Source organism: Castor canadensis, chromosome 6 (genome assembly GCF_047511655.1).
Source record: "Castor canadensis chromosome 6, mCasCan1.hap1v2, whole genome shotgun sequence".
Classification (NCBI taxonomy): Eukaryota; Metazoa; Chordata; class Mammalia; order Rodentia; family Castoridae; genus Castor; species Castor canadensis.
In genome coordinates this window covers 113012717-113035132 of record NC_133391.1, presented here as the reverse complement: position 1 = coordinate 113035132, position 22416 = coordinate 113012717, and the positions used below count along the sequence as shown (strand labels likewise).

The 22416-nt window shown below is 36.9% G+C and overlaps 1 protein-coding gene across 4 annotated transcripts in view; it reads left to right on the top strand.

Annotated features, from left to right (window-relative positions):
• The first annotated feature begins 8417 nt into the window (after positions 1-8417).
• Positions 8418-22416, top strand: part of Tent2 (terminal nucleotidyltransferase 2) — a 58175-nt gene continuing 44176 nt past the window's right edge. For 2 of the 4 annotated variants that reach the window (XR_012449131.1, XM_020157326.2), the window contains exons 1-4: positions 8418-9004; positions 14997-15167; positions 15357-15446; positions 17983-18220. Coding sequence is in view for 3 of the 4 variants with exons in the window: in XM_020157326.2 (XP_020012915.1) it covers positions 15034-15167; positions 15357-15446; positions 17983-18220 (462 nt within the window). In the remaining variant the exon portion in view is untranslated. The remainder of the gene's footprint in view (positions 9005-14996; positions 15168-15356; positions 15447-17982; positions 18221-22416) is intronic. The other 2 variants (XM_074077221.1, XM_074077220.1) reach the window with 2 other exon arrangements.

Here is a 22416-nt window from a genome sequence, read left to right as displayed (position 1 = left end):
CAACCAATTTCAAAATGTGATCCACAGATGTCTTTGGGGACCATGAGATCAAAACTATTTTCATAATAATACTAAGAATTTATTTTTTTCTTTTAATGTGTTAAGATTGGCTTCAGTGGTTCAAAAGCAAGCAATTGCAGATTGCAATATGATGCTGTTTCACACTCGCCAAGTGGACATAGGAAGAAAGACAGACAATAGCAAGTGTTGGCAAGGAAGTGAAAAAGCTGGAACACTCACAAGCTCTTATGGGAATGTAAAATGGCACAGCCACTTTGGAGAACAGTTAGTAGTTCCTCAAAAAAGTAACACACAGTTACCATATGACTCAGGAATTTCACTCTTAGGTCCCTTCTCAAGATAATTAAAAACATGGGTTTAAACAGTATCTGGTACGTGATTCCTCATACCAGCATTGGTCATAATAGCCCCCAAATGGAAGCAACCCTAATGGCTGTTACCTGATGAATGGGTAAACAAGATATGGTAGGCAGTTGTGGTGGCATATACCTCTAATATTAGCCCTCAGGAGACTGAGGCAGGAGGATGGAGAGTTTCAGGCTAGCCTGGTCTATGCAGCAAGTTCCAGGTCAGCCTGGTCTTTTTAAAAATGTGATATATCCAAACAATGGAATATTGGGTTGAATAACACTTAGGGCAGGAGTGGGGTGGTGTCCTGTGTGTTGTTAAGATGTTAGCAACATTCCTGGTTTCTCAACTCATTAGATGCCAGTAGCAACTAGGTTGTAATATCCTCCAAGTTGTAATAACCAAAAATGTCTCTAGTCATTGCTAAATGTTCCCTGGGGGCAAAATCCTTCTGGCTGAACAGTACTGGTAGGATTTAATAGTCTTTATATTCTTCATTGCCATTAAATTGCAATTTATAAAAATTCCAGTTTAAGCATGACCTTTATGAAGTAATGAAAATTATGAATTTTATTAATTCTTGAAACTTAAACACAGATCTTTGAAAATATTCTATACAAAAATAAACATTTTTAAAGTATTTTTGCTGCATATCAAAGGATTCTGAACAGTGAGTAGCAAGCTGAACTCTCCACTTTTTAAAAAACCTTGGAACACAATTTTACCAAAAGATCTACTGACATACAATAGACTTGGGTATTTGGCAAACACCTTTATGAAAATAAAGTGAAACTGTCAGTTCAAGGAAAACACCTATTTATTGTCATTGATATAATGGAGCTTGCAAGCAAAAATAAGAATTTTGTATAAGTTGTGATCTTGATAGCTTCCAAATACTTGAAGATTTTTCTGAAGAGATTATAGTAATATGAACAATTTTTTTTTTGTGGTACTGGGGTTTGAACTTAGAGTGTCACATTTGCTAGCCAATACTTGAGGCACATCTCCTGTCCCTTTTGCTCTAGCTATTATTGTGTTGCTGTTGTTTTGAGAGGGTTTTGCTATTAAGCCCAGGCTGTACTGAATTCAAGATCTTCCTGCCTCAGCCTACCAAGTGCTGGGATTATCAGTGTGTGTCACATATCTGGCTGCTCTGGTTATTTTTGAGGTAGGGTCTTGCTTTTTGCCTAGGCCAACCTGGACCACAATCCTATTTGTGCTTTCCCACGTAGTGTAGATGATAACATGCACTGGTTGAGATGGGGTCTCAAGAACTTTTTTTGCCTGGACTGCAGCCTTCCCAATTTCAGCCTCCCAAGTAGCTAGGATTACAGATGTGAGCCACCATGCCCAGCTACACGTGGTTTTTAAAAACTAATGTAAAATGAAATGTGTCCACATTAGGAAGATTTTCATAACTCTGAAAACTAGTATTTCTTAATGACCAGTGTAGTATATTACAAAATTATGCATGGTTTAAGAGATTTCTTCAAAGTGCAATATGAATCAATAGCTTTTTCCTTTTTTAGTATTAACAGATTTGGGGGGGTATAATTGAGACATAATAAGTTGCATGCTTTATATATGAATAGATACATGAAAGTACCACAATCAAGATAAAGAACATGAGCATGCCCTCCCCTCAATTTCCTTGCACCTGTTTGCAATCTCTCCATCTTGCCCTTCTCCACCCCTCCCCATCTATCAGGCTACAATTGACCTACCTTTTTCCACTAAAGATTTGTTTGCATTTTAAAATTTTTATATAAATGGGTTCATATAGCATGTACTTTTTTCCTTATATATACTCTATCTATCTATCTAATAAATTATTGTGCTGGGCAGGGGTACATTGTGGCATTTACAAAAGTTCATACTTGAATTCACCCCCTCCAACAATACATACTTTTTTCTTTTTCTCTGATTTCTTTCACTGGTCATAATTATTTTGAGAATGATCCATGTTGTTCCATGTGTCATTAGTTTGTTTCTTTTTATTTTGAGTAGTATTTCATTATAAGCGTATATCATGAGTTGTTTATTTATGCATTTACCTATTGATAGACATTTGTATTCTAATTTTTGATATTACAGATTGTATCTGTAATATTACTGTGAATATTTGTGTATAAATCTTTGTGTAGTTGTATGCTTTCATTTCCTTTGAGTAAAAACCTAGGAGTGGAATGGCTGGATCACAGGTAAACAAACATATGCTTAACTTTGTTTGTTTGTTTCTAAGACACAGTCTTGTTTTGTAGGCCATAGTGGCCTTGAACTCTTGATTCTCCTTCCAAGTTGTGGGATAACAGGCATATATCATCATGTCTAGCCCAGCTTCTATGCTTATCTTTTTATGCCTTTTTTTTTCTTTTTTTTTTGGTGGGACTGGGTTTAACTCAGGGCTCCACGCTTGTAAAGCAGGTACTCTACAGCTTGAGCTAGTCCTTTTTGGTCTGGTTATTTTGGAGATGATGGTCTCAGGAGCTATTTGCCTGGGGTGGCCTCAAACTGCTGTCCTCCCAGTCTCAGCCTCCCAAATATCTAGGGTTGCAGGGGTGAGCCACCAACATCTTTTAAAGAAGCTGCCAAGATGATTTCCAAGGCAGTTTTACCATTTTACATTTCCATTAGTCATGTATGAGAGTTTTGTTTGCTCCATGTTCTCACTAACACTTGATATTGCTAGTCTTTTTGAATTTACCATTGCATAGGTAGGAAGTGGTTATTTCATTGTAGTTTTAGTTTGTACTTTCCTAATAACTAAGGATGCTGTGTCCTTTTGCATGCTATGCCATTTGTGTGGCTTCCTTGATGAAGTGTCTATTAAAATTTTTGCTCACTTGCTTATTGGGTTATTTTCTTACTGAGACAAGAAAGTTTTAGAAAATATACATACATGGTACCGTGTCCAAGAAATCTTTGCCCAACCCAATTTCACATTTATTATTTTTTTTTTTGTGGTACTGGGGTTAAACTCAGGACCTTGCACTTGCTAGGGTGGTGCTCTACCACTTAAACCATGCTTCTAGGCCTACTTGCTTTAGTTATTTTTTCAGTTAGGGTTTTGTGTTTTTGCCTGAGTTCGGCTTCAGATGTGATCCTCCAATGCCCTACCTCACCTAGCTTGCTGGTTGAGTTTGGGGTCTTGCTAACATTTTTTGCCTGCATTGGACTGGAATCTTGATCATCCCCCAGTCTCCACTTCCTACAAGCTGGAATTACAGAGTGCACCACCATGCCTGGCCATCACTAATATTTTTCATATTGTTATAAATGGCATTTTTAATTTCAATTCAGATTTTTCATTGCTAGCATACTGCAAATGCAACTGACATTGTGTATTTTATAATTTTTAGCCTTGCTCATTTATTAGCTCTGCTTTTTATAAAATCGCAAAATAGATTTTTGTAGGATTTTCAATATGCCACCTACAAATAAAGCCAATGTCACTTTTTCCTTTCCAATTTAAATGCCTCTCAACTCTTTTCAATGTCTTGCTGCACAGGCTAGGATCTCCAATACAATGTTCAACAGAAGTGGTGAGAGCAGAAATTCTTGCCTTGTTCCAAACCTTAGGATGGAAATATTCAGTTTTTTACCACTGAGTGTGCTGCTTTTTTTGATTTTTAAATAGGCATTGGCTAACACATATTCTAAGCTCAACAAACTTCTACCCTTTTCGAAAGTTCATCCCATCCAAACCTATCATTTTATAGATGTGAAAACAGAGACCATAGTGAGTTTATTTAACATCTGAGTTCACATTTCCAGCAGTGGCAGAATTCTTGAGTTTTGAATTGCATAAAACCTCTTTACTGTATCAAGCCCATTTTCCTTTTTAAAACTGCTTTTCTTAATATGTTTAATTGCAGCTACTTGAATATTTTCAATCACTATATTTTTGTTTCAAGCAAAAATCTGCTTAAACTTCATGCTCTATAGGATTTAGTATTGCTGGTTTTTCTTTTGTGAAAGTTGGACCTTCTCATATTTCCATACAAATTCTCAGGAGGCTTTATCATTCCCATTGGTCACATGCTTTAGCAAAAGAGCATTTTATTGGAAATCAGGCTGCTCTTTTGAGGCTTTTGTGTTTATGGGAGTTTAGATGATGTTTTCATTAGGATGAGGGCTAAGCTATTTCAACAAGGAGACTTAAGCATGCATCAGATAAAGAACAAAGAAGTTGATTTCTTTCTATCATCATCAGGAGTATGAGTGCTATATCATAACAGTTCTGTTTCATGGTGGTCAGGGATCCTGGTTCTGTCCATCTTACTTATCCGTCATCATATAGGCTATTCATGGATATCTATGTGGTAGAAGTCAGGTCTTCTCCACATCTGGGTTTTATCCAGTCAGAAAGAGAAAGCCAAAGCCTAGAGGCAGCCTGTCAAGGATGTTAAGCCCAGACTTCAAAGTAGCACATTCTGACCTTCCACTCATGAACTATGCTATCAAATGGTTGTCTCTAACTCCAAGGAAGTACGGGGAAGGACCAGGTGAGCAGCCACACTTTCAGCTGCCACATTACTTGAAACAATAGAAATACATTCTTTCACATTTCTGGAGGCTAGAAATCAAAATCAAGGCATTGACAGGGTTGGTTCCTTCTGCAGGTTCTAAGAAAATCCATTTTCATTCCTTTTGTGTAGCTTCTGTGGTTGCTGGCAATACTTGGCATCTCTTGGCTGATAGCCGCATCTCGTTACATTCTCTTCTTCCCTTGTTGTTTCTGTTGTGTCTCTGCCATGTTGCCTTTTTATAGATGCTCTCCATCATATTAAGAAGTTTCCTTGTAATCCTAGGAGTAGACATTGAATCTTGTCTAACACTTTTACTATCTCAATTGAGGTGATCATTTAGTTTTTCTTTTGGTCTTAATTAATATGCTAAATTATACTGGTTGATTTTCTAATTCTAATTCAATCTTACATTTCTGGAATAAGCTCTCATTTGGTCATGGTACATTATCTTTTTGTTATATATCGTATATTAAAAATAGCTAGAATTTCCTTAGACATTTTTGCATCAGATTGGGGCATTGTTCAATTGGTAGATCACTTGCCTAGCAATTGTAAGGTTCTGTGTTCAATCCCCAGTACTGGGGTGGGGGGAAGCAAAGAAAAAGAAAGAAAAAAAATTTTTTACATCTATGTTTATGAGGGATAATGGTCTGAAGTTTTCTTGTTTAATACCTAGAGATTGGCACTTTAAATATATAGATTCATATCTTAAAAGTAAATAGAGAAAAGATATTAACATTAATCAAAAGAAAGCAGGAGTTGTTATAATAATTTCAGAATGGGCAGACTTTTGAACAAAGAAAGTTATAAAGGATAGAAGGGAGCATTACATAATGATAATGGTGCCCAACATTCAAAAGATATTAACAATTCTTAACATGTAGAGGCCTAAAAACAGAGCATCAAAACATGTGGTGTAAAAACTGACAGAATTGCAAGGAGAAAAAGATGAGTCCCCTATTATTGGTAGAGTCTTAAGTACCCTCTATCACAAGTGGGAAAATTCAGCAGGTAGAAAATCAGTATGGACATAGTTGAATTTAACAGCACTCTTAATCCAGGATATAATTCCATCTTCACTCAACAGCAAGATCACATGAAATATTCACTAAAATAGACCACATTCCAGACCATGAAACACACCTTAGCAAATTTAAAAGAATAGAAATGATGCAATGTGTCCTTTCAGACCACAATGGAATTAAACTGGAAACAGTAACAGAAAGAGCTTGAAAATACCCAACTATATAGGTATCAGATGACACAGCTCTAAGTTACACATGGATCAGGAAAATAAACTTAAGAAAAATTAAAAATATTTTAAACTAAATTAAAATGAAAATATAACATCAAAATTTGTGAGAGGCAGCAAACACAGTGCTTAGAGGGAGATTTATAGCACTGCTTGTTAGAAAAGAAGATCTAATGGCAATAATATAAGTTACTATCATAGGAATCTAGAAAAAGAAAATTAAATCCAAAAAAGAGCAGAAATAATAAGAATTAGAGCAGAAATTAATGAAACTGAAAGCAGGAAATAAACAGAAAAATCAACAAAACTCAAAGCTGATTCTTTGCAAAGATCAGTGGATTGATAAACCGCTAGGCAGGATAACTAAGAAAAAAAAGAGCACTCAAATTACCAATATCAGAAATAAAAGAAGTAACATTACTATGGGTCCCTCATGAACAGAAAAGGATGATAAAGAAATGTTATGAACAACTCCATATTTGCAGATTTGATAACCTAGATGAAATGAGCCAATTTCAGTCTGCTAAGACTCACACGAGAAGAAAGGACAATCTATATAGGCCCATGTTTACTGAAAAAATTGAATAAATAATTAATAATCTTACAAAAGAGAGAAAAATATCCTTGGTGTTGGGTATTTATGGTAATGACTTAGAATGAGGAGGGAAGTATTTAGGAAACACTGGCTCCAGTTTTCTGGATGGGTTTATATATAGTTGAAATTATGTTTGCCTTCAAAATTTACTATGCTAAGAAGCAATGAATATTACCAGGAAAGAAGAGAGCCATTTACAGAGTGAATCATTTCATAACAAAACTTTGTAAAGGTTAAATTCATCTAAGTAACAAAACAATTATAAATGCTTATGTAATTAATAGCAGTTTCAAAATACATTTAGTAAAAACTGATAGGACTTTTTCCCCTATAGAAATAGGAAAAAAATCCACAACTATAGTCAGATTTCAATACTCTTTTTTTTCTCCCCAATGTTGGATATGGAATCCAGGGTCTCAAGCACATTAGGCAAGTGTTCTACCACTGTTCTACAAACCCATCCCCTAACACTCCTTTGTTAAAAATTAATGAGATAAAGACAGAAAATCAGAAAGAATATACTGGAGTTGAGGAATAGCACTAACAAATTTAACTTGATTAAAATTTGTAGAACACTCCACCCAATGACTGCAGAAAATTTACTCATTTCAAATGCACTAGGAACATTTAACAATACAGACCATATGCTGGCCCACAGAACAAGGGTCAATAACTTAAAAATGATTCAATGTATACAAAGTATGTTCTCTGATTGCAATGGCATGCAGTAAATCCCTCAGACTAAACAACATACAAAGAATCCATGGGTAAAAGAAGAAATCAATAGAGAAATACAGTATTTCGAGATAAAGGAAAATGAAAACACAATATATCAAAATACATGGGATGCAGCTAAAGCAGTAGAGTGATTTATCCCACCAATTGCCTATATTCTAAAACAAGGAAATTAGAGAAACAAAAACTTTAAAAATTAAAAGCAGAAAAGGAAATAACAAACAGTAGGTATTAGTAAACTAGAAAACCGAAAAAACAACAAAGCAAATCTACAAAACCAAAAGCAGGTTTTAAAATCTGAGTTCGGTGAAGCTGGTAAGCCTCTTGCCAGATTCATCAGGAAAAAAGATGACACAACTGACCAACTCCAGCAATGAGAAAGGTCAGATTTTTTTTTTAATATCGTTATTACGAGGACAATATGTAAAAATTTACAGAAATAAACAACCTAGACATCTTCACAAACTATTAAAGCTCACACAAGAATAAAGAACCGTGTTTGTTGAATGCTAGCTATTATTATGGGGAGGACGCTGAGTACAGACTTTAGAGACACATAAGGCATTTTTGTCCCCAAGAAGCTTTCATTTTACTGTAGGGGGAAAACAGCTAAAACTTAATACTGATCCAGTGGAGACGAGGGAGGAAACTGGCTCAGGAAAAGCTTCTCCGGGAGAATTCATCCCCTCCCCCCCCTCCACTGCCGACCGACGTCCCAAGAACCCCCAGGAAGAGGTGGTGGGAACAACAGCGGCTGCTGCACACCAGCTGGCGCACGTCTCAGGTCGGTCCCAGCCCTTTTCCACTCGCGCGGGAAGCGGCAGAGCAACCACGGCCCGGGAAAGTCGTGCGCACGCGCAACCTAGCAAGGCGCGCTCAGGAGAAGGCGGGGTCGCCACCGGAAGTGTGACCTCTCCCGCTGGTGTTCTCATCCGGGGTCACGTCGATCTTCCGGTGTCTCTGACAGGGTTTTCTAAGCCACTTCTCCGGCGACTTTTTGGTCTTCCGCTTTTTGCCACCGCCCCCAACTTTCCCACTCGTGCGGGCCCTGCCTTTTCTTGTGTCGCTCCTCCCCTGGCAGCCGCGCCCGGGCCTCACACCGCCATTCGGCACCGAGCTAGGCCTGTACTCGTCCCGCGGACCACTACTACCTCCTTAGGCTCGGGCGACAGCTGGGGCGGGCGCGCCCCGTCGGTGGGTCCGACTCAGCTATTCCCCACGGACGCTTATGAGTTCGGAGGTTTTCGGAGAGGGACTCAGCCCGGTAGGCCCTGGTCGGGGGCGGGGTGCGTGAAACTTTTTTTTTTTTTTGAGATTGTTACACTTTTGTGTCGTACCGGAGGTCCCGGCCATACCTCGTAGGTCGGAGGAGAAGTAGTAGCGCTTATTCCTCCCACTCCTCTTCCCGGGGTCCCGTTTCCAGCCCCCTGCCCGCCCTGCCCGCGGCCCCGGACCCAGAGGACGGCGGCGGGACTCCGCGTGGTGTTTGACGAGGCGGCGGAGAGCTAAGGTGCGTGTGTGCGGGTAAGTGAGAGGCTGTGGTTGGTCCCCGCCCGTCCGGGGGCGCGGGTCCGGCCCCTCTCTCCTTCCCCAGGAGGGGCTGATGTGCCTCGGAGCCTCCCGGTTATTTGCGTTGCCTGTCTCGTTTGCCTTCTTTGGGGTCTGTGTTTCAAATAGTTTTATTAGGTTCGGAGACCGGCAGAAGAAAAGAAACAGGAAGGAACCGTTTCTGGTTAGCGGTACCGGTGGGGAGAGGGCACAGCCGATCTCTAAGCCGGGGCTTGTGTGACAGGTGACACAGCGGACGGGTCAGTCCCGCGAGGCGTTTCAGACGTGTGTGTGCACGGGTGAACGGCCCGTAGTAGCAGCAGCATTACTTTGTGCGTGTGGACAGCAGACACACGGGCTCCTGTGACACAGGCCTTGCGGAGCCAAAGAACTGCCCGTTTGGATCCATGTGGCCGGATTCTCTGTTGAGCACTTGGATAGAACTGAATTCTTAGTAAAAAAGGAATGTCTGGTTCATGACAGGAGGGAGTTTTGGCAGTAGATGAACAGGATTTAGGAATTGGACTTTTTCTCCTTTTTCATTTTTTGGCTGTTCTGGGGTTTGAACTCAGGGCCTCACTTGCTAGGCGGGTGCTCTATCTCGTGAACCACGCCCCCAGCCTTTTTTCCTTGATGTATTTTTTGAATAGGGTCTTGTGTTTGCTGGAGCTGACCTGGACACTGATCCTCCTATGCATGCCTCCTAGTAAGCTGGGATGACAGGCACCACGCCCAGTTTAATAGTTGATTTGGGGTCTGGATAACGTTTTGCCATTCCCGTGCCCGGTCCCTGCCACCTTAAACCACAATCCTCCCTCTCTCTGCCTTTGGGGTAGCTAGGTTTACAGGTGTGAGGCATTGTGCCCTGTTTGACTTTTTCTGTTGTGGAGAAAAGAAGTGAGTTTGGGGAATCAAGGTTTTAGGACAAAGTGGACAGATAACACGATTTAGCTAGTACAGTTCTGGTTTTTATATTAGGTAGAGTCTACTTTCCAGGAAATCCTGATGAAAGAATTATATATCCTTGAGTGTTCTATAATTTGTTGTAGGAGAGGTCAAGTTGAGGACAAAAATTCCAGGTTGTAAATTACAGGACCAAATACTATATCAACACGAATACTTTGTAAGCTGTTCTATTACTGTCTCTTCTCATCAATGACTATTTACAAATAAACCTATATAATTTCTCATTGGGTTATTCAAGTAGTAGCCTTAATGATTCTCTCCCTAAAGCAAGAACCAATACCAGGGTTTTAAAAACAATTCAAACATTACCTAGATCATTCTATTTTATAGTTAAGTATAGTTTAAAAACCTGATAACTATTAAAGTAAGAAAAATAGAATACTGTCAATCTCTGGATTTTATTTATTATAAAATTTGTCATACCTACTGCCACAGGTAATGTGGAGTAATTTTTATGTAAATCATCTCTATTTAGTGAAGACGCTGTTTGTTAATATAAAAAATATTAATAATTTTGTGAACTTCTGAAATAGTAATAGTTTTACATGATCTTATTTTTGTTAAATTATTGTTTTAAAAAGACACCTTATGTTTATAATAGATTGTTGTTTTGGTGTTATTTTAATCAAAGTCATTGTTGAAATGTATTAGAAAAAGGAATTGAAATTCATGGGCTTTTGGTTTACTTACGTTTATACAGTCATATAGGATACCTATGTTGGGGAGAATTGAATATCATTGGTTAAATTCCCTAGGAATGATTCTGTCCATTTTGCCTATTTTTTTTGGTGGTATGGGGGTTTGAATTCAGGGCCTCATGCTTGCTAGTCAGATTACTGCTTGAGCCACTTTGTCAGTCTTGATTCTTTCCATTTTGAATGTTGACCTGGTTAAAAGCCTGAGTTAGGGACAAGATTCTTACTGAGAAGAGCCTGCCAGTTTATTTTGAAGGGACCTCAAAAACGCTTATTTGGGAATTTTAGGTAAAATTAGGTGTCTACCCTAGAGTAAACTTTTGGCTGTGGAATCATTCTAAGCTTTTAAGCTTGTGATAATTTGGTTATTAATTTTGTAGAGTAGTTCTGGGCCACCAGACATCTTTTGACTTACACTTAGTTTGGATTTGATCATGTAATGGGCTAGAAGTAGAGTGAGATCTGGGCTATTATATCATTTTTGCATCTTCAAGTTCAAATGCAGATATACAGGACCTTATTTAGGTCCAGAGGTAAAAGAGCATGTTATTTGTTGATAACCTGAAGTAGAACTTTTTGGAGCAGGATTTTGAACTTGAGATCTTTCTGCCTCAGCCTCCTGAATGCTGAGATTACAATTGTGTACCACCATACCCAGCTTTGAAATTGAACATTTTAGTTCTAGGTTTTCTAAATATAAATAGTTTCTTTTTGCTTAGATCTATAGTATTTATAGTCTGGGATGGGGGCGTGGCTCAAGTGATAGAGTGCCTGCCCAGCAAGGCCTGAGTTCAAATCCCAGTAATGTCACCCCCCCCAGTATCTATATTCTAACAAAATGAGGTATTGAGCAGAGTTCATTATAATAAAGCATTTAATGTCATTTTCTCATAAGGGAATTATGTTTTATGGGAAGTTTGATCAGGGAAACAGTGAAGAAGAACAAATTTTACCCCTGGGTAAAGGATAGAACAAGTTGTCAGTTTTGAATCTGGCAATTCGTGATTATTGAATGTACTTTTAATAAAGCATTTGCTAGAATGCTGTTTAATTCAAGATATTTGTCCACATTTGCTAAGCAGTGAACACCTGGGAGTACAGAGAGCTGATTATTTTTATTTTTATTTTTTGGCTGTACTGGGAGTTGAACTCAGGGCTGCACTCTTGCTAAGCAGGTACACTACTGCTTGAGCCACTCTGTAGGCCCTTTCTGATTGGTTATTTTCTGAGATAGGGTCTCTCTATTTGCCTGGATTGACTTCCAACAACACTAGGGTAGGATTATAGGTATGAGCTACCAACACCTGGCTCTTCTTTTAAAAAAATCTGTAACAAGAAATAAGGGCCTAATTAATAAAGTAGACACACTCTTATTTCCTAGAGGCAGTACTTTGTTTTGTATTGTATTCTTTTAATCTTAAAGAATTGAAAAAATGAGGAGGAAAATTTATATGACTGATTTATTAGTTTCTTCTAAGGTCTTTCTTGTATGTTGGTCCTTTCAGTTTTTCCAACCCTCCCATTCTCAATTCCTAGAGGCACAAACACTTTGTTTTAGCTAGCTAAGTGTTATTTTCTCCTGTTGTTAAAAAACAAAACCACAAAAACTTATATAAGTAATTCATGCGCTGTATATTATTGCAGATGAGGATTTAGCACCTTCTGAGATTTTTTTTTTTGTGTGGCAGTACTGGGGTTTGAATTCAGGGCCTCATGCTTGCTAGGCAGACAGTCTGTCACTTGAGCCACTCTTCTAGCAAGATTTAGCACTTTCTGTATCCTGTCTCATTCTCTCTCTCCCTCTCTGTATAGACACACAATTTGTCATAAATAAACATATAAGTATGTAACATTAAATCTAACATAAATAAGTATAATCTGAACAGTATGTAATAATATAATATCAAAATTTTTATTTAAATCAGTGCTTATGTTACTGTAAGAGCCAAGTGTGTAACAGTGATTAAATTTCAATTTTTATATTATTTTTTGAGTAACTTATATTAAAGTAGGTTTTTTTGTAGTTTAGTAGTTATTTTTTATTACCTGCTTCCCTATATTCCTGTAATTTTTCTGCTCTGTTAGCAGAAGTGTCTAGTCAAATATATCAGATAATCTACCAGTTCTTTTCTGTTTGTTTTGTTTTTTGAGACAGAGTCTTCCTACTTAGCCCAGGTTGGCCTCAATTTTGATGCCCTCCTGCCTTATCCTCCTGAATGCTAGGTGGCTTATGCCACCAACTTCCTTTCACCATCGTCCTTGGAATTTTGTTTCTGCCTTACATAGGATCTCCCTTTTCCTACACCCCAGGATTTTTTTTTCTTCTTTATTTTTCTTTTTCTTTCTTTCGAGACAGGGTCTTGCTATGTTGCTAGCCTTGAATTTAATACATGATCTTCCTGCCTCAGTCTCCCAACTGCTGGGAATACAGATGTTTGCCACCATGCCTGGCCTTCTTTTTCTTTTTACCCTTCACATCTAAAAATATTTTTATTCTTCCTTGTATTAGTAGTATAGATAGCATTGTAGCTTGAGGGCATTTCCCTCAGAGTTTTAAAAGAATTAGTTTGTGTCTTGTGGTTTCTATTGTTGCTGTTGGGAAGTCCCAAGACATTTTGATTCCCCACTGTTTGTTTTTAACATTTTTCTCCTTTGAAATATTTGATAAACTTTTTCTACTGATACTCTGAAATTTCATCATGATGCACCTTGATATGTATCTTTTTTTTTTGGTTCTTCCAAGATCTTCTGTTACAATGTTGGTTGTTAGACAACATACTTTGATTCTTTGTATGTATGTGTGTGACTGGAGATTGAACTAAGGGCCTCACACTTACTAGGAAAAGTATACTACCACTTGACCTGTGCCTCAGGCCTGGGCTTTTGCCACCTGAATAGTTGGGATTTCAGGCATGAGCAACCATGCCCCAACTTTTTAAAAATTTGAGTGTTCATTTGACATTATTTCTGTTTATTCTCAGATCTTTTTTTCTCCCCCTTCTGGTGATCCAAAGATGTCTATTTTAAGTGAGAGCTACTAGAAGTTTAATTGGAAACTTTATGTGTCTATGGGTGGTGCCTGGCAACTAGTAACTGGCTTCTGTAGGTTGATCAAACAGCTCGTTTGACTTTTCCTTGGTCCCCCAACCTTTTACTATGTTATAGATTCTCTTGCTGTTATGTTACATAGTTTTTCTTCTCATTTTGTTTGGAGAAGAGTTTTCTAATTGCTTGCTTTGGGAAGGTATCCGGGAGGGCTCCATTTTTTTACTTTGTGTACTTACTTAATCCTTGTTTTTGATTTGTTACCTTACCCTACCTTTTTGTAAGACTACAGCCTTGCTAGGTCAGTCATTGAAAAAAGTAAATATCTACTCTCCTGTGGTTCTGATTGCCTTATGTAGTTTTTTTTCTTCCATTGGAATAAAACTCTTTTATTGGAAGTCTTTTACATAAATTACAAGACTTTGAGAGAAGTTCAGAATTTTATAAAATTCTAAGTGATACAAATTCCTTCCTTTGCTTCTTCAAATCTGTAAGATCCAAATCCTAGGAGTCAGGTTGTCATATGGTGGCTTATACTGTTATGTGGATTAGATTGAAAATAAATGTAAGACTCTGTGAGATTTAATTAAAAGTCCCTTTTGAATTTTTTTTAAATGAGTATGTGATGATAACTTTTTAAAAGATTTATTGATATTAGGGTACAAAATTAGAAACTTGCCTATATGTTGATATTATTTGAATGATATGGTTAATTTAGGCTTAAAATTCATTATTCATAAGGTTTTTTGTTACCTCTAGTAGAGTTGATTTAGGTAGGTGCTTTACCACTGGAGCCATGCCCTCAGCCCTTTTTGCTTTAGTTATTTTTCATATAAGGTATGTGTTTTTGCTTGGGACAGACCTGTGCTTCCCATGTAGCTAGGATTACAGTTGTATGCTACAATGTCCAGCTTACTTGTTGAGTTCCAGTCTTGAACTGTAATCATCTTGATCTTTGCCTCTTGAGTAGTTGGGATTACAGTGTGAGCCATCATGCCTGGCCACCTCCAGTAGAATTTAAGAGACCTATGGAAACTTTTTATATTTCCTGGTACTAGGGATTAGAACTCAGAGCCTCTAACTTGCTAGGCAAGTGTTTTACCACTTGAACCATGTTCTCAGTCCTCAACTTTTAAAAATAACTTTGCAAATGAAATAAGTAACTTGATAGCTAAATTGTTTTAAATAGCATATAACAGTTATCAAAGAGTTTGGAATCTTTAAGCTGTAGTAATTTAGTACTTTCTTTTAAATTATTATAGGTAGAAGAATACATGATTACTTTCAGTAAAGAAGAGCATGTTCCCAAACTCAATTTTGGGTCGTCCGCCCTTCACTCCAAACCATCAGCAGCATAACTTCTTTGCCCTGTCACCAACTCTTTATTCACACCAGCAGCTTATAGATGCTCAGTTCAACTTCCAGAATGCAGAGTAAGTATGGTGCCATGTTGGCTTATGTCATTAAGTTTTGTTTTCTATTGGACTTTTTGGTGAAACACTTGAAAGTGGAGAAAATGTTACAACTTTTTGTTTTCTTTTATCAGTGAAATATTTAGTTTTGTTCATTTTTGTTTTTAACAAAAAAGTATGTATATGACTGCTGTTCTTTGTTTTTGGTAGCTTGTCCAGAGCTGTGTCACTACAACAGCTGACATATGGAAATATCAGTCCAATACAGACCTCAACATCCCCATTATTTCGAGGAAGAAAGTAAGTACCTTTCAATTTTTTTTGCAGTCCTGAAAACTCTATTATAGTTGTATAAAATTGTATGGGCATTTGCTCTAGATTTTGTTTTTTGGGGACTTGTGCAGTCAGTCAGTACAGAATTTAATCACTAAAATTTTTTTAGTGATTCTTTCATTGATTTATTCCTGTATAAGTTTTAGATGGAATGAAGCTGTGTTTCTTTAGAAAATTACTTTTTAATTGACATTTTTAGCCAAATCAGATGGCCACCTATGTCTGTTTGCTAGGACTGCCACAGCAAAGTACTGTAAACTGGTACGTGGTGGCATCAACTACAGAAATTTATTTTCTCTCAATTTTGGAGCTCGAAGAAGTCCACATTATTGTGTCAGAAAGGTTGGTGTCTTTTGAGGCCTCTCTCCTTGGCCTGTAGATGACTACCGTCTACAGTGTCCTCATGTTCATCCCTTTGTGATTTTTATGTCCTAAACTCCTTTTTTAAGGACACTTATCATAGTAGAGAAACTCATTATAATTGTCTTTTTATATTTTATAATTGTCTTTTTAAATGCCCTATCTCAGAGTGTAGTACATTTTGAGACACTGAGGCTTAAGATTTTAACTTTGTTTCAGGAGGACAGAGTTTAGCTCATGATACTTTCTAATAAAGTTTGTTGTTCGTTCCATGTTTACTGTAAGATTGATAAATACTGTATTGAAAATTTCTACATGACATAAAGCTTGCTATAGTCAAGTCAGTAGCCAATTAATTTTAACCTATTTGATTAAAAGAAATTCATGTATCACAAGATAATTACAATAGAATTTGAGAGATGCATATTAAAATAACATTTGGCAATATTTGTAAGATAATGCTATTAAACCTGTCTAAACATTTCATAAGTGCTATGTCTATTTAAAAATACGAATTAATATGTCATTCACATGATTTGATTAAGTTTCGCAACACTTTATGAAAAGGTAGACAGTGTTATTCTTCTCCTGTTGAGAAGAAAGCTGAAGCACACAGAAGTTAAATAGTTTTTTAAGTAGAAATGGCATAGCTGCTTCTCGACCCTAGACTTGTAGTAAGTACTACTGGTTCTTCAGAGTTTTCTGGGGAGAAGTTATATAATGATTCTAAAAGTTCTGACTTCATTCAGATTTTTATTTTTTAGAAATTGCCTTGGCAGCCAATTTGTGAATCATGAGTGAAGATAAGTTCCATTATTTCATAGTTACACATATTTTTAAAACTAAAATTTGCATTGTCAATAGAAGATATTCAGCATATATGTATCTAAATTACTTTTGGGTTTAAGAACATTAAATATACTCTTAAATGTTTAGCACTGTACACTTTTACTTGTTGGTAGGAATTCCATTTATTTTGTGGTTCTGTCAAAGAGAGGGGAGCTGGCACAATCCCACAGGGTTAGTATCATAATAAAAACCTTCAGCCTTCGGGTGGCTTTGACCCATCAAATTTGGAGCTTAAAATGAATTCACCCATTTTCTGTGGCATAAAATATTGCCTATGTGAACAACTTAGTATACCAATGCAGTAAATATCATTTTTCCCATCATATATTTACTTTTTAATTATTTTCTTCTTCATCCTCTTTTTTTTCCCCCCCCTCTCTTTTTTGTGGTGCTGGGAATCAAACCCAGGGCCTCATACATTCTAGACAAGTGCTATAGTACTGAGTTACATCTTAAGCCCTAATTATTTTTTTCTTGACTTTTTATTTTGGACATTTTCAAACTTGCAGAAGAATTTAAATAATAGTACAAAGAATATCTCTGTGCTTATTACTAGACTCATCAATTAAAGTTTTGCTATATTTGCTTCTTTCTACCTCTTCTTTCCCCTACATTTTTTTCCTAATTATGAAAGTTACTAACATCATTTGATGTTATTTCAAAATATGTTAGCTTTTTCTTTCTAAAAATAAGGACATTGTCCTATATAACAAAAGCATTGATCATGTCCAAGAAATTTATATCAATACAATACTATTTATTACCTGAAATGATAATACTGTTACCTGAAATGCAGTTCCTTTTCAAATTTTCTCTCTTGTTTAATGTCTTTATTGTTTTTATGAAAGTACCTCTTAATTTGGTCTTTCTTACTGATGAGCCAGAACATAGTATAGGTATATTTGAAGAACCCTTTTTTACGTATAACACTCAATTTACCTCATCTTATCCTTCTTATGTTGGCATTTGGTTCTTTGGTTCTTAGTCATTCTAGAAATTTTTCTGTAACATTTTCACTGGAAAGATGAAACATTGAGGTAGGAGACTGGAGACAAATGCCAGTATACACATGTACTTTTTTTCTATATGGATTATTACTATTTATTTTTCTAAGGTGTTGAGAGGCAGTGTTTGTACTGAAATGAGTATTTTGAAGTTCAGTATGGAGGTAAGAATGTAGCCTTATTGAAAGAGTTATAATATTGTCATCTGTTATGATACTTAGGTATTTTAATTGTTTTTTGTTGCCAGAAAGTTTTGTCTTTAATCACTAAGGTATATTGTTTGTTTTCAGGAGATTAAGCGATGAAAAAAATCTTCCTCTTGATGGTAAACGTCAACGTTTCCATTCACCCCACCAAGAGCCAACTGTAATAAACCAGATAGTGCCTTTGTCAGGTGAACGAAGATACTCAATGCCACCATTGTTTCATACGCACTATGTTCCAGATATAGTCAGATGTGTTCCACCTTTTCGAGAAATATCATTTTTAGAACCTAGAGAAATCACACTGCCTGAGGCCAAAGATAAGGTAATAAAAATGGAGATTTTAGTTTGCCTTTTGGAAATTTGACATAAATAATGTGTTAAAAGAATCAGAAATAACTAATGTCCTGTGTTAAGTGTGATATGCCTTTTTTATACTGTTTAAAGTACTATTCAACCCAACTTTCTGTCTAAATATTACTTTGAGTTTTATAGCTATTTTATATAAGACAGCTGTCAGTGAGTCAGATTTTCCCTGATTCATAAAATTTGGGATTAAAGTCCAAAATAATTGGCTTCTTAACTTAAGAGCACTCTTTAGTTATTGATTCTTATTACAGAAAAATGAGTTTTCATATGATTATTGCAATAAAGTGTGAAAAAGCATTTTCTTTTAGGATATTTGTTTTTGTCATAAGGTTTTTAAATATCAAAAATAAGGAATCAAGGAATCTCTGAGGAAGTAATACATTTAATACATTTAAAGTAAAACATTTGAAGTAATAAAGTAATATCAGTAATAGAGTTTATCAAAAATATCAGTCAAAATATTTCAGATAAATTAAATAACTACTGAATCATTCTTGGAAAATGATATTGTCAGCATTGGGAACAATGAGTTATGTAATACTCAGTAGTAGAAGCTTCTCTCTCCCCTCTCCTTTGTTTAGGGCAAGGTAAAAGTATAGGTAGTTGGGAAGGGTTTATAGTATAGATATTACATTTTCATGGATTGACTTAACTACTTGCTCTTTTTCGAAGCTGTTGCACTCTTGAGACTAAGACATTTGTAGGTTAAGGAAAAGAAGCTTGAGGATAGTGTAGTTAGTGACTATGTTACTCGTCTTAGGGTTCCTAACAGCCAGCACAGGTCTGGAACATAGTAAATGTACAGAAAATGGTGGGTCAAAAAAGCAACACCTGCTTCATTTCTTAGTTGTGCTACTGTTCATTCCTCTATTATTATTTTGTTTTTTAAATTGAGTTATACTATAAAAGTCACCTTTTTCTTTTTGGAGACAGGGTGGTTTTGAGCTCAGGCTGGCTTTGCACTTGAAATTTACCCTTTTTAAATGTACAGTTCAGTGGATTTTAGTAAATTCATACCACTATCTAATTTCAAAACATATTTTTCACCCCTAAAAGGAAACCTTGTACTCAGGAGCAAAGTCAGTTCACCATCCCAACCTCCTTTGGCAACAACTGCTCCATTTTCTTTCTCTGTATTTGCCTATTCAGGACATTTCACTTAAGTGAAGTCAGTCAATATATAGTCATTTGCGTCTTGCTTCTTTCACTTAGAATAATGTTTTCAGGGTTTACACATGTTGTAGCATCTATCAGTACCACATTTTTTTAAAGTAGTTGAGTAATATTCCATTGTATGGATAATACCATATTTTGTTAATACATTCTTCATTGAGTGGACTTTTAGATTGTTTTTATTTTTTGACTGTTAACGAATAATGCCAGAGACATAGGTCTAAAGACACATGTCTGCATTAAAAGTGGCAAGTGAAATTCCTGGAGAAGATTTTATTTATTTATTTATTTTTTGGGTGCTACTGGGATTACAACTCAGGGCTTTGCACTTGCTAGGCAGGTGCACTTGAACTATGCCCTCAGCTCTTTCTTGATTTAGTTATGATTCTGGTAAGGTCTTTCATTTTTGTCTGGGCCAGCCTTGCTTAGCAATACTCCTACTTCAGCTTCCTGCTAGCTGTGGTTACAGGTATGAACTGCTATCCCTGGCTTGTTGGTTGAGATGGGGTCTTGGTAACCTTTTACCTGGCCAACCTCAAATCATGAAACTCCTGATCTCTGCCTCCCAAATAGCTGGGATTACAGGAGTGTACCAACACTCCCAACCCCAGATTTGATTTTTTATTTTAGTATTCAGCTAATATTTGTGAGTTCTAGGCAAGGGAAATACAATGTTATGCTAAATATACACAGTCTCTTTACAGTTTACATGCAGATTAGTGAGAGGGAGAGCCATTAAAAATATTCATGCAAATCACAATATTATTTATGTATTTATAAGTGCTGCAAAGGAAAATTACAGTTGTGCTGTGAAAATGTATTTGGGTCTTAGGGAAAGCCTCTTTGAGAAACAGTATTTTAGCTGAGATCTCAAGGATGAGTTAGGAGTTAACTAGTTAAAGAGTGGTGGGATAGGGATAATACCTTAGAGAGAAAAAAAAGCCTGTTTGAAAGTTCTAACCAAAAAGAATAATTGTATAAAGAATTAAAAGTAGAGTGAGGTGAGCTACAGTTGGTAACAGAGAAAGTGGTTGGAGGTGTGGCAGGAAAGGTAGGAAGAGGGAATTCGTGCAAGAACTTTTAGGTCACTTTGGTCTTCAATTTAAGAACAGCAGTAAGCTATTCAGAGTTTTATTTTTGTTTGTTTTGTTTTGTTTCGAGCAGGGAAGAGAGAAGAATTAGGTTAATTTGACTGTAGTATGGAGAACAGATTAATGTTGAGCAAGCATGGATGGAGTGAAGCTACTGTATTCCAGGTGAAAGTCAGTGGTTCTATCACTGTATTCAGGTTGTGTCTAGGAGCCAGAAGGTTCTTATTTCATCAGAGAAGGAATTCAAGGACAGACACAGAAAAGACTTAACAGGAACAGCTTTATTAATGGAAAGCAAACCAAAAACAAAGCAAAATGCATTTTCCAGAAAGGAAAAGAGAGGGCAGGCTCAAGAGAAGTGTCATGTTGGAGATCCCAAGACCTCAAACTTTTACTGAGGTCTGTACACATTGTCAGCCCTGGAAAACTGGGTTAATGTGTCATCAATTTTCGGAGACTGGGTTATGTGCCATCAATTCCTCCCACATGTTGGGAAGGGAGTGCTTAGCCTTGAATAGTCAGATTGACAGGTCATTTTCTAGGGAAGTGTGGGTCAGCAAGATGCTGCTTTATGTCAGCAGTCTAGGTGTGATTCCTTATCAGCATCCAAGCCATCATTCTCAGCCATCAGATTTTCTTTTTTTTATTCATATATGCATACAATGTTTGGGTCATTCTCCCCCCCACCCCCTCGCTACCTGGCAGAAACTATTTTGCCCTTATCTCTAATTTTGTTGAAGAGAGAGTATAAGCAATAATAGGAAGGACCAAGGGTTTTTGCTAGTTGAGATAAGGATAGCTATACAGGGAGTTGACTCACATTGATTTCCTGTGCATGTGTGTTACCTTCTAGGTTAATTCTTCTTGATCTACCCTTTTCTCTAGTTCCTGGTCCCCTTCTCCTATTGACCTCAGTTGCTTTAAAGTATCTGCTTTAGTTTCTCTGCGTTGAGGGCAACAAATGCTATCTGGTTTTTAGGTGTCTTACCTATCCTCATATCTCCCATGTGTGCTCTCGCTTTATCATGTGACCAAAGTCCAATCCCCTTGTTGTGTTTGCCCTTGATCTAATGTCCGCATATGAGGGAGAACATGATTTTTGGTCTCTTGGGCCAGGCTAACCTCACTCAGAATGATGTTCTCCAATTCCATCCATTTACTAGCGAATGATAACATTTTGTTCTTCTTCATGGCTGCATAAAATTCCATTGTGTATAAATACCACATTTTCTTAATCCATTCATCAGTAGTGGAGCATCTTGGCTGTTTCCATAACTTGACTATTGTGAGTAGTGCTGCAATAAACATGGATGTGCAGGTGCCTCTGGAGTAACCTGTGTCACAGTCTTTTGGGTATATCCCCAAGAGTGGTATTGCTGGATCATATCAATGTTTAGCTTTTTAAGTAGCCTCCAAATTTTTTTACAGAGTGGTTGTACGAGTTTACATTCTCACCAGCAGTGTAAGAGGGTTCCTTTTTCCCCCCGCATCCTTGCCAGCACCTGTTGTTAGTGATGTTGCTAATGAGGGCTATTCTAACAGGGAAGAGGTGGAATATTAGTGTGGTTTTAATTTGCATTTCCTTGATTGCTAGAGATGGTGAGCATTTTTTCATGTGTTTTTTTGCCATTTGAATTTCTTCTTTTGAGAAAGTTCTGTTTAGTTCACTTGCCCATTTCTTTATTGGTTCATTAATTTTGGGAGATTTTAGTTTTTTGAGTTCCCTATATATTCTGGTTATCAGTCCTTTGTCTGATGTGTAGCTGGCAAATATTTTCTCCCACTCTGTGGGTGTTCTCCTCAGTTTAGAGACCATTTCTTTTGTTGAGCAGCAGCTTTTTGGTTTTATGAAGTCCCATTTGTCTATGCTATCTCTTAGTTGTTGTGC